Source organism: Brachyhypopomus gauderio, chromosome 14, assembly GCF_052324685.1.
Source record: "Brachyhypopomus gauderio isolate BG-103 chromosome 14, BGAUD_0.2, whole genome shotgun sequence".
Taxonomy (NCBI): Eukaryota; Metazoa; Chordata; class Actinopteri; order Gymnotiformes; family Hypopomidae; genus Brachyhypopomus; species Brachyhypopomus gauderio.
In genome coordinates this window covers 3,201,420-3,212,807 of record NC_135224.1, presented here as the reverse complement: position 1 = coordinate 3,212,807, position 11,388 = coordinate 3,201,420, and the positions used below count along the sequence as shown (strand labels likewise).

The following is an 11,388-nucleotide window of genomic DNA, read 5'->3' as shown; positions in this document are numbered from 1 at the left end:
CATGCAGTCTTTAGTTCTGAGACATCCACCTCCAGGTCTGTATCTAAAGAGTAGATATATCTATATATAGATATATCCTAGTATACTAGGATCATACTGGGATTCTGGATACTTCTGGATTCCTGGAACTCTTCAGACAAGCTCCTCCTGCCTGCCATGATCCTTTAGCTGTTTTCCTAAATTTTTCAGTGGTGTAAACTGGGTTTAGCATTAAAAAAATCTACATTTATTCTTACACCGCCCTCCCAAAAAATAAAATACTTTCCACGTTCCTGTTGTCAAAAATAAAAACAGTAAACTTTTCTGTGGTCACCCTCGAGGGTGTTGGGCAGGATCTCTCTGGACCGATGCCGGGTGTGTATTCTGGGGGACTGGACTAACTCCAGCTGAACTGGGCCATGTCACTGCCTCCTGCTGAACACCTGCTCAGGTAAATTACGAGGCCGAGTCACGCCGCCCGAGCCAATAGGTGAGTTAAATACTGGTTGCCTAACAACGGCCTCGCCAATAACCGCGCTGTTTGCTGTTACGCCGTGAACGAGGTGCACTTCAAACGGCGCTCGCAGCGCAGCTCTCGGTGTGGAGAAAGAGCCCAAAACACCCCGGTATCAGGTCCAGAAAGTCACTCTGGACACGGGCGGGTGGTTCGGACGGGTACCGCTGCGGTGAGACTAACTTTAGCCCCACACACGGCAGCGTTTTACGGGGGAGCGGCACGCTGAGTGTGCGGGGATTAGACCACCTCTCTGGCGGAGCTAGGTGGCTAACTCGGACTGGGAGGTTCTGGAAGGTTCTGGAGGGTTCCTTTAAGGTTCTGGAGGTTTCTGGAATGTTCGGTGAGGTTCTGGAAGGTCCCGGAGGGTTCTGGAAGGTTCCGTGATGTTCGTGTTAGTTTGGCTTGAGGTGAACGTGGGTTTGTGGTAGTTCACAGGTGACGGTAGTAGCAGCTGGCCGGCCCACATGAGGGGTTCTGGTGTTCTGGTCATGAAGTTGGCTGTGATGCCCACAGCTGAGATCTGCTCATGGTGGCTGTAACTTCAGTGATGAACGTGTTCATGTTTTATTATGTTGATCTTCCTGAACAGAAAACAGGTGGTTGGTGTCTTGGTCCTCAGAGAAGTTCTGCTGAACTAGTAGCTAGCTCGGTTTCCACCTGCACAGTTTGTGTGTGAAATGTTTGTGGTGAATCTTTAACTTTTAAAAACTTTTTCTTGCTGAAGCAATCATGGAGATTTATAACATCTACAACATCAAGTATTGTCTATTGTATGTTTTATGTCATCTGGTACATATTCTGTTCTCTTAATTTTTTTATTTATTTCTTGTAAAGTGTCTGAGTGTTATGAAAGGCCCTTATAAATAAAATTTATTATTATTATTAACATGGCATGAACCACCAACCTTTAGTTCACAGTCAGACTGACTTCCTCACTGGACATGATGGTTTTATCCTGCTGAATCCTGACTGGGGGATTGAGAGAGATTTGCCATCTGTCCTAACCCGAAAGCTGTAGCCTCTTGTAATGTAGCCTGTGAAATATTATGTGTCCTGTGTAGGGATAATAACCTGCTCCAAATTCTGTCCATATTTGTTGGTAGTTAGAAACGAGGCACCAGGCGTTAACACCGTCGGTGGTCATGGTGGGTGGCTGGGGCTGTCTGAGGGGCACTGTGGTGGTTGGGACCCCCAGACGGGCACGTTCACTCTGATGTCTTCGTTCCCTGATAGCCTAATGGAAGAATGTGGTCCAGATTCCTCTGATGGGCATCTAGGAATAGCCAAAGGTGTTGTGTTGCCTTCTAAGAGGTGTGCGCTGATTAATTAAACCGTGCTATTTTATCCTGCATTTTATTCTGACCTGTTGGGGCTGTTGGTTTCAACTGCTCTGACCGTATCTACATATCACACACACACACACACGTTTGCTCAGGTGCCTTGCGTACGGCTCACTTTAGTTTACATAGTACCTTTTTCAACAGTGTACAATTAATTGTTATTGTTCTTTGTATTATTGAGAGTGATAGGAAAATATCTTATCTAGGATCAACTGAATTTATTTTCCCACACCCAGAACTCTAAATTTCACCCTTGTTTTTTTACTGACCCCAGACATGTAGCATTGGCATGGCCCTATTTTATGAACTGGTTGGTTCTGGTTTGTGTCAGTAATCCGGCACTGGTGTGGCATGGCTGGATAATCCGTCAGAATGATGCTTGCTCTGTAATCCCGCATGGTTGGGTGTTCTGTTTCAGGATCGGCTGCCTGATGCACTATTGATGCCCTGCAGGCATCAGAGTCCCGGTTATGTGCTGACATGGGGGATTGGTGGACGCCCCCGGTGATGACGGACCCCAGTCTGGGTAAGCATGCTCGAACACGAGAGGCTTTTGTGCGATGACGCGCCCCCTCTGGAAACACGTCGGCTGGGTTCCAACACCTCCGCCACACCTCCACCTCCTCCGTGCTGTGTGCAGGGAGCAGAGAGCTCGCCGGTGTTTCCCACGTGGAGGAGTCTCCCTCCAGGCACGACTCCCCGCCGCCCACACACTCCTCCAAGGGTCTTGCCAAACACTCCTACAGCCTCCTGACTGCCTTCTGCACGGAGGAAAACATCGCGCAGTGTGTGGTCTACATCAACCAGGTGTGTGTGTGCAGGGCTCGCGAGGCTGCTCCTACCTCCACATCCAATTACACCACCCTTTAATCCTGTAGTGGTGTTCAGCACCAAATGAAAGGATGACATCACGTTAATACAGTTTGTGTTCTCACTGAAAGGCACATGTGTGAAACGTTCCTGTCTCCGTATTCTCTTGCACCAAACCCGTTTTGTGATGTGCTCTCATTAGCTGTACTAATCCCGTCTTTCCTGAATGACACTAGCAACAGCCGTCCTGCTAGATTAGAACGTTTGCCCCAGTGTTCCTGACATATAAAGGTTTGGCGGAGCTCTGCAGATGTTTACACCAGTGTCGGCGTCTCCGTGTCTGGTCTGGAAGTGCAGCTGCTGGTTCTGTCCCACGATACTGGACCCACATGGAGCCCAGCGCTGTTTAGCATGAATACTTAAGTGTGTGTGTGTGTGTGTTTGTGTAGGAGGCAGCCACCCTGGGCCTGTGTGGTGTGAGTATAGAGACGGGCGGGACGGAGCCCAGTCTCGGGGCCGTGTCGGCGCTGAACCTGCTCTATGAGCTGCTGCAGCTACAGAGGAGAGGTCTCCAAACCTTGCACGACCTCGAGAACCAGCAGCTGAAAAACAACAGTGACCTGGACCACCTGCAGCACAACAACTCCAGACTCAAAGTACTGCAGGCCCTTTACACTCTCTTCTATAACAGTACAGGTGACGGCAAGCCCTTTACGCTCTCTTCTAGAACAGTACAGGTGACGGCAGGCCCTTTACGCTCTCTTCTAGAACGGTACAGGTGACAGCAGGCCCTTTACGCTCTCTTCTAGAACGGTACAGGTGACGGCAGGCCCTTTACGCTCTCTTCTAGAACGGTACAGGTGACGGCAGGCCCTTTACGCTCTCTTCTAGAACGGTACAGGTGACGGCAGGCCCTTTACGCTCTCTTCTAGAACGGTACAGGTGACGGCAGGCCCTTTACGCTCTCTTCTAGAACGGTACAGGTGACGGCAGGCCCTTTACGCTCTCTTCTAGAACGGTACAGGTGACGGCAGGCCCTTTACGCTCTCTTCTAGAACGGTACAGGTGACGGCAGGCCCTTTACGCTCTCTTCTAGAACGGTACAGGTGACGGCAGGCCCTTTACGCTCTCTTCTAGAACGGTACAGGTGACGGCAGGCCCTTTACGCTCTCTTCTAGAACGGTACAGGTGACGGCAGGCCCTTTACGCTCTCTTCTAGAACGGTACAGGTGACGGCAGGCCCTTTACGCTCTCTTCTAGAACGGTACAGGTGACGGCAGGCCCTTTACGCTCTCTTCTAGAACGGTACAGGTGACGGCAGGCCCTTTACGCTCTCTTCTAGAACGGTACAGGTGACGGCAGGCCCTTTACGCTCTCTTCTAGAACGGTACAGGTGACGGCAGGCCCTTTACGCTCTCTTCTAGAACGGTACAGGTGACGGCAGGCCCTTTACGCTCTCTTCTAGAACGGTACAGGTGACGGCAGGCCCTTTACGCTCTCTTCTAGAACGGTACAGGTGACGGCAGGCCCTTTACGCTCTCTTCTAGAACGGTTCAGGAGGCGGCAGGCCCTTTACGCTCTCTTCTAGAACGGTTCAGGAGGCGGCAGGCCCTTTACGCTCTCTTCTAGAACGGTTCAGGAGGCGGCAGGCCCTTTACGCTCTCTTCTAGAACGGTTCAGGAGGCGGCAGGCCCTTTACGCTCTCTTCTAGAACGGTTCAGGAGGCGGCAGGCCCTTTACGCTCTCTTCTAGAACGGTTCAGGAGGCGGCAGGCCCTTTACGCTCTCTTCTAGAACGGTTCAGGAGGCGGCAGGCCCTTTACGCTCTCTTCTAGAACGGTTCAGGAGGCGGCAGGCCCTTTACGCTCTCTTCTAGAACGGTTCAGGAGGCGGCAGGCCCTTTACGCTCTCTTCTAGAACGGTTCAGGAGGCGGCAGGCCCTTTACGCTCTCTTCTAGAACGGTTCAGGAGGCGGCAGGCCCTTTACGCTCTCTTCTAGAACGGTTCAGGAGGCGGCAGGCCCTTTACGCTCTCTTCTAGAACGGTTCAGGAGGCGGCAGGCCCTTTACGCTCTCTTCTAGAACAGTACAGGTGACGGCAGGCCCTTTACGCTCTCTTCTAGAACAGTACAGGTGACGGCAGGCCCTTTACGCTCTCTTCTAGAACAGTTCAGGAGGCAGCAAGGCAGACTGGTCTTGGAGCAGAACAGTAATGGCTCATTAGTTCTCATTAGTATCTACGGGCTTTGTTCTCAGTCACGGATGGGCAACATGGAGTCATTGGGTCTTGCATGCGTTTTCAGCGATGGCCTGTAAAAACCAACAGTGTTACTATAAGGACTTTTGAGCACAGGCTGTCCTGATCATGGGTCTGCCGCGTGATTGTTACTGTTCATTCTGTTGCTGAGAGACGTTTCATTTAACAGATGTTCACATTGTTCTGCCTCAGAGCAAAAAGCCTCAGAGAGCGCGTGTGTGTGTCTGCGCACATTTCAGGATCAGCTTGAGCACACACGGAGGGAGAATTCTGGTCTTCATGAAGGCGAACGTCAGCTCCAGCTCAAGATCCAAACCCTGCAGAGGTACCTGAAGTCGGAGAAAGAGGAAGTAGGTCACCTCTCCTGCTCTGCCTGGGCAGGAAGTCATGGGCTGTTCACAACGCTCACCAGCTGCAGTGTTGATCTTCAGGAGCTGGATTATAGATCCAATGACCACAACCAATTAATCACTTCTCATAAAGTATTTAGAAAGCAAAAATGAGAAGACGGACCATAATTTAGCCAACTTTGTTATCTTAGGAGTCTCTTGAGATGTTCAGTTAGTCTGAAAGTTTTCCTGTGGTAGACTGGGTGTGGATGTGTTCGCTGGAGCTTCAGATGTCCGTGTCCGTGTGTTTTCTAATGTGTTGTGAACAGGTGCAGAAGCTCCAGAGTATCATCGCTAGCCGCGCCACGCAGTACAACCACGATGCCAAGCGTAAAGAGCGGGAGAGTACCAAGATAAAGGAGCGTCTCAACCAGCTGCTGGTGGACAAGAGGGACAAGAGACTGGGTAGGGACGCCGTCCTGACCCGTCCGGCTACGGCCCGGGCGTCACGGGGGTATAAATTCCCCACTGGTTGTTTGTGTAAGACAGGGATTTGGTAGAATGACTAGGCCATTAATAGTTGGAGAGCGTAAGAAAGCTCTGGTGGTTGGGGGGGGTGTTGCCCGTCCCGGTCGACCTGCGGTCACGTTCTCCGTCCTGTTTGTGTTCTCTTGCCTTGCAGCCATTGAGGTGGTGAACTGTGTGGGCCGCGCCGATGGAAAAAGAGGCCTGTGGAAAACCAACAAGATGGAGGCCAGGTAAAACGCTGAGTCACCGCACTGCTAACCACGCTCACGACTGGCGTTTCATAATACCACTGATGAGCGTGTGTGTGTGTGTGTGTGTGTGTGTGTGTGTGTCAGGCATGAGGGGGACATGTACAAGGCTCTGCTGAGTGAGTATGAGGGCAGGCATCAGGCCCTCATGCAGGAGAACGCCGAACTGAAGAAACTCCTGCAGCTCATTAAGAAGGACATGGTGTCCATGCTCAGCCCACAGAAAACCTCCACAAAAGTCATGCCTCCCGACGACAGCCTAGAGCAGGTTAGCAGCCCCCTTCCACACACACACACACACACACACACACACACGAGCTCCTCGCCTGTAGTGTGTCCAGTTCTGCTCGACTGTGTGTGGTTGGTCCCATGTAGCAAAAGTAACTAAAGCAGTGTGTGTGTGTGTGTGTGTGTGTCTCTGGCTGGCTGGCTGGCTGGCTGGCGGGCGGGCGGGCAGGCAGGCGGGCAGGCGGGCTCTGATCCTGACGACGAGGTGCTGGAGTGCAGCAGGGATCTTATGGAGCAGTCGTGTGAACAGGCCCGGGAGCAGCTGGCCAACAGTATCCGTCTACAGTGGAGGAGGCTGAAGACCCACATGCAGAGACTCGACAGTCAGGGTGAGGGGTAGAGGGGGTACAGGGGTAGAGGGGGTAGAGGGGTGGGGGTTACAGGGGTAGAGGGGGTACAGGGGTGGGGGTTACAGGGGGTAGAGGGGGTACGGGGGTAGAGGGGGTAGAGGGGGTAGAGGGGTGGGGGTTACAGGGGTAGAGGGGGTACAGGGGTGGGGGGTACGGGGGTAGAGGGGGTACAGGGGGTAGTGGGGGTAGAGGGGTGGGGGTTACAGGGGTAGAGGGGGTAGAGGGGTGGGGGTTACAGGGGTAGAGGGGGTACGGGGGTGGGGGAATATATTATATATACCGTATTTTCTTGACTATAGAGCACCCAGCATAAGCCGCACCTACAAAGTTTTATTTATTTATTTATTTATTTTAAATGGAAAATGAATAAGCCGCACCGGGCTAAAAGCCGCATACATCTACTGAACTGAATACATTTAACTGAACATTTCCGAACGGTGCCTGTAGCATTTCACGTGACAGTTTTGGCTTTCAGCCGGTGTTGTGCCGAATCCCCTCGTTTATCCGCGCATAAAGACGCTACAGATTATATTGTCGATTTATGTTTCTATGCATATATAAGAGCTAGACTTTAATCCATCACAGCAAATGGCATTATCTATGTCCAAAGCCATACTGGCTCAAGGGTGTTAATTATTTTAAATAAAATACACACCGACTATACGAAGTTTACCTCTGACCACGACTTTGCAGTATTACAGCAGTATTATGTCTAAATATCTAGTTAGGACAAAACTAGAGTGCTCAATGAACTAAGTTATAATCACTGTAACTCCCAAATATCATCTGTAGCGTCTTTATTCGTGTGCAAACGAGGGGAGTCGGAATTTGCCACAACACACGTTCGTTTGAAAACATTTCTCCATCGTGCCTGCTGCTCACGTGTGCTAAATGAAAATGAGCACTTTCTTCATTGATTTACAACTTTGACCTACCACCTGATTAACTTTCTGCTCCGCCCCCTGACGGGTGAAGAAACATCTACAGAAAAGCCGCACCTCAGTATAAGCCGTGTGGTTCAAATCGCGGGGGAAACAAGTAGCGGCTTATAGTCCAGAAAATACGGTATATAATATTATTTTCTTTCCTTGTGTCAGTGTCCCTGGCAGCCAGTCGGGAGCAGGAGGAGGTTATCTCCAGGAGAGATCACGAGGAGACCCTGACACGTATGAAGGTGGAGCTACAGCAGTGCACGGAGTTCATCCATATACAGCAGCAGCTACTGCAGGTAGCTAACCTTACACCTGTGACCTTACACCTGCTGTGGCTGTGTCTGACTGGACTGTACGGATGGTGTTTAGGTTTAAAGTGATTGTGGCTGGATTTGAGCAGGTTGAACTGATTGTTGAAGGTTTTGAGTTGTGTTGGGTTTGTGCTGGGTTTGGTTTGAGCTGGGTTGGGGGGCTGGTGTTGGGTTTGTGCTGGGTTTGGTTTGAGCTGGGTTGGGGGGCTGGTGTTGGGTTTGTGCTGGGTTTGGTTTGAGCTGGGTTGGGGGGCTGGTGTTGGGTTTGTGCTGGGTTTGGTTTGAGCTAGGGTTGGGGGGCTGGTGTTGGGTTTGTGCTGGGTTTGGTTTGAGCTAGGGTTGGGGGGCTGGTGTTGGGTTTGTGCTGGGTTTGGTTTGAGCTAGGGTTGGGGGGCTGGTGTTGGGTTTGTGCTGGGTTTGGTTTGAGCTAGGGTTGGGGGGCTGGTGTTGGGTTTGTGCTGGGTTTGGTTTGAGCTAGGGTTGGGGGGCTGGTGTTGGGTTTGTGCTGGGTTTGGTTTGAGCTAGGGTTGGGGGGCTGGTGTTGGGTTTGTGCTGGGTTTGGTTTGAGCTAGGGTTGGGGGGCTGGTGTTGGGTTTGTGCTGGGTTTGGTTTGAGCTAGGGTTGGGGGGCTGGTGTTGGGTTTGTGCTGGGTTTGGTTTGAGCTGGGTTGGGGGGGCTGGTGTTGGGTTTGAACTGGGTTGGGGGCTGGTGTTGGGTTTGCGCTGGGTTTGGTTTGAGCTAGGGTTGGGGGGCTGGTGTTGGGTTTGAGCTGGGTTGGGGGGCTGGTGTTGGGTTTGAGCTGGGTTTGGTTTGAGCTAGGGTTGGGGGGCTGGTGTTGGGTTTGCGCTGGGTTTGGTTTGAGCTGGGTTGGGGGGCTGGTGTTGGGTTTGCGCTGGGTTTGGTTTGAGCTAGGGTTGGGGGGCTGGTGTTGGGTTTGCGCTGGGTTTGGTTTGAGCTAGGGTTGGGTTTGCGCTGGTGTTGGGTTTGCGCTGGGTTTGGGGGTTTGAACGTTTGTTTCTGGGTTTGTGCTACAGCAGCAGCTGAGCTTCCCTTGTGACGAGGAGACGGCGGCCATGCTGAACGACGGATACTTGCTGGAGGAGAAGGAGCGTCTAAAGGAAGAGTGGAGCCTCTTCCACGAACAGAAGAAAAACTTTGAGAGGGAGAGGAAGAATTTCACTGAAGCTGCTATCCGCCTGGGCCGCGAGGTAATCCCATCGGAGCGGGTAAAGCAGGGGTCCGATCGGAGCGGCTAAAGCAGGGGTCCGATTGATCCTGTAACATGGGGGAAGGTGCATGTGAAGGTCCTGATGTGAACTTCCAGGCGGTGTGTTTCCACTGTTCCATGTTGGTTCTTTTTGTCCCCTGCAGAAGAAAACGTTTGAGGAGGACCGTGCCCTGTGGCTGAAGACCCAGTTTTTGAACTTGACCCCGTTCGTGGACCGCAAAAGGCCCGCGGTGTCCCGCAGTGCCACAGCCATCGGTGGGTATCACGGCACAGCACGGCAGACTCCTGCGATGAGCCCACGCTTGTGTCCCAGATAGTGGCAGCAGTGAGCTGCAGATTTTCAAGAGAATGGACATTTGCTAAACATGAAGCTAACCAACAGAGCACAGTGAGAAAGTTCCCTCGGGTTCCTGCTGTGAGCAGAAGCTGCTTTACTGCACGGTGTGTGCATAGCTCAGCTAATTTCACATTTGCTGTAGTGCTAAAGTTCTGATGTGTTTATATAACATCCTGTCAGTATATCACCCTACACACACAGAAGAGTTGGGGAGGCTCAAAGTCTAGATGGTGCCTGTGTAGTATATCAGGACCTTTCAGGACCCTAGCAGGATCTCTGGGTGTGTTGGGCTGAACACTCTTGGGGCTCAGAAGTGCTGTTGCTGTGCTGAGTTCTGATCATATTAGTCATTCGTAGTACTGTAGCTCTCTGTGGGCGGGGCTGGAGGGGTGGAGGAGGTGTGGTTACTTTTATTCTGCTGATGGTGTGCTAATGGAGCCTTTTATTCAGAAGATGGGAGTGGTTTAAAACTGCTTCTGTTTTGTCACATTCTTGGTTTTAGAGTGACGACGTAAACGAGTCTTCTTGGAATTGTTTCCTGTAGAAATATAAGGGAATTAATTCTAAATGGATTTAGGGGTTTTTTCGCTTCATTTTAAACTTTGAATGCTGGGTAAAATGTTTACTGACCATTCAGGGCTGCAGAGTTGCTGTCACTGTTCTGGGTGTGTGTGTACTGTTCTGGGTGTGTGTGTACTCTGGTGTTGTCTGTTCAATCTGCTGCTCGTCTGTGTGCAGGTCCTGACCCTAGGCCCAGAGTCCTGTCCAGTCCCGCTCCTTCCTGCACGTCCTCGTCCCGCACCGGCGTCTCCACACCCGTCTCCGCCTCCTTGAGTCTGCCCTCCACAACTGAGCTCTACCGCACCCTGCAGATTGGACCAGACAGCAGGTGGCGCTATTCATAACACCACAGTTCATTGTGCATTACAGTGTTGGGGGGGGTTGGGGAGTTGCTTAAACACCATCTGCCCCTTGCAAGGCATTTTGGGGTAAGAATAATCCTGCACAAACATGAACAGTAAGTTTTAGTCTAAGTGCAGTGTTTTTGTGTAGGAACTGTCTGCCAGTGCAGACTGGGGTGTAAATGTGTTTGCGTGTTGTAGCCCTGTGTGTGTGTGTGTGTGTGTGTGTGTGTGTGTGTGTTCTCATGTTAACGTGAAGTCTGTCATGAATGTGCTAACGCATTATACATGTCCTGTTTTCCCAGAGCTCCAGGGAGACGTGGCACTAACCGTTTTCAGAGCAGCGAGATTGTCACCAAATCACGGCTGTGCGACAGCTCTGCAGACTGCACAGTTTTTGCCCTGGTCAGAGAGGAAAACGGCGCCTCCTAGGGGTATTTCAGTGTTGGGACCAGTACAGAGACTGCATGCTGTGTGTGGCAAAGTTTAACCACAGCTTAACACAGCAGGAATCTGCCTGTCTGAGCAGGTCTGGTGATAAATCCCCCAATCCACTGTGTTCTAGCTAATCCATACAGCCTTAGAGACAAGCCAAGATTCTTTCAGCATTGTTTACCTGTAAAATTTCATTGGGGTGCGTGCGTGCGTGTATGTAGGTGTATAAAATATATAAAATCACACACACACTGGAACACCCTAGTTGAGCAGGCACTAATGTTTATTCATGTTTTACAGTAATGAATAAATGAAGAGGTTAGGCACAATCAAAACTTTAAATAAGAGCACTTTAAATAAGACTCCAATGAAAACCTCTCATCGTATCCAATGCTACACCCTTACCTTTTTGTTTTTAATATTAAAGTAGTTAAAAAAAAATTTTATATACATTTTACCTGCCATTTATGTGTCATATGGAGAGATGTAGGCTGGAATAGTTCTAGATGTATTATTTCTTGAGGTAGTAGGTACTGGGAAAGGTTTACTCGTAGAGTCTAGTTTTTGTACATGTATGTGGATATTTGTAGCAGTGAACA

General features: G+C 50.8%; 1 protein-coding gene across 7 annotated transcripts; it reads left to right on the top strand.

The window, feature by feature from the left end:
* The first annotated feature begins 411 nt into the window (after nt 1-411).
* ssx2ipa (synovial sarcoma, X breakpoint 2 interacting protein a) lies at nt 412-11,280 on the top strand. Of its 7 annotated transcripts, none has more exons than XM_076972482.1 (14): nt 412-430; nt 2,255-2,362; nt 2,477-2,643; nt 3,096-3,302; nt 5,141-5,251; nt 5,560-5,695; nt 5,913-5,988; nt 6,094-6,274; nt 6,464-6,623; nt 7,742-7,872; nt 8,922-9,095; nt 9,259-9,370; nt 10,191-10,341; nt 10,660-11,280. In XM_076972482.1, exons 2-14 carry the CDS (start codon nt 2,317-2,319, stop codon nt 10,784-10,786), a joined length of 1,779 nt encoding a protein of 592 aa, XP_076828597.1. In that variant the 5' UTR covers nt 412-430; nt 2,255-2,316; the 3' UTR covers nt 10,787-11,280. The 7 variants fall into 7 exon arrangements, with proteins under 7 accessions (XP_076828597.1, XP_076828600.1, XP_076828599.1 ...); XM_076972485.1 differs by lacking the exon at nt 412-430 and adding an exon at nt 522-665 and having other exon boundaries at nt 6,476-6,623; nt 8,925-9,095; XM_076972484.1 differs by lacking the exon at nt 412-430 and adding an exon at nt 522-665 and having other exon boundaries at nt 6,476-6,623.
* The last annotated feature ends 108 nt before the right edge of the window (nt 11,281-11,388 follow it).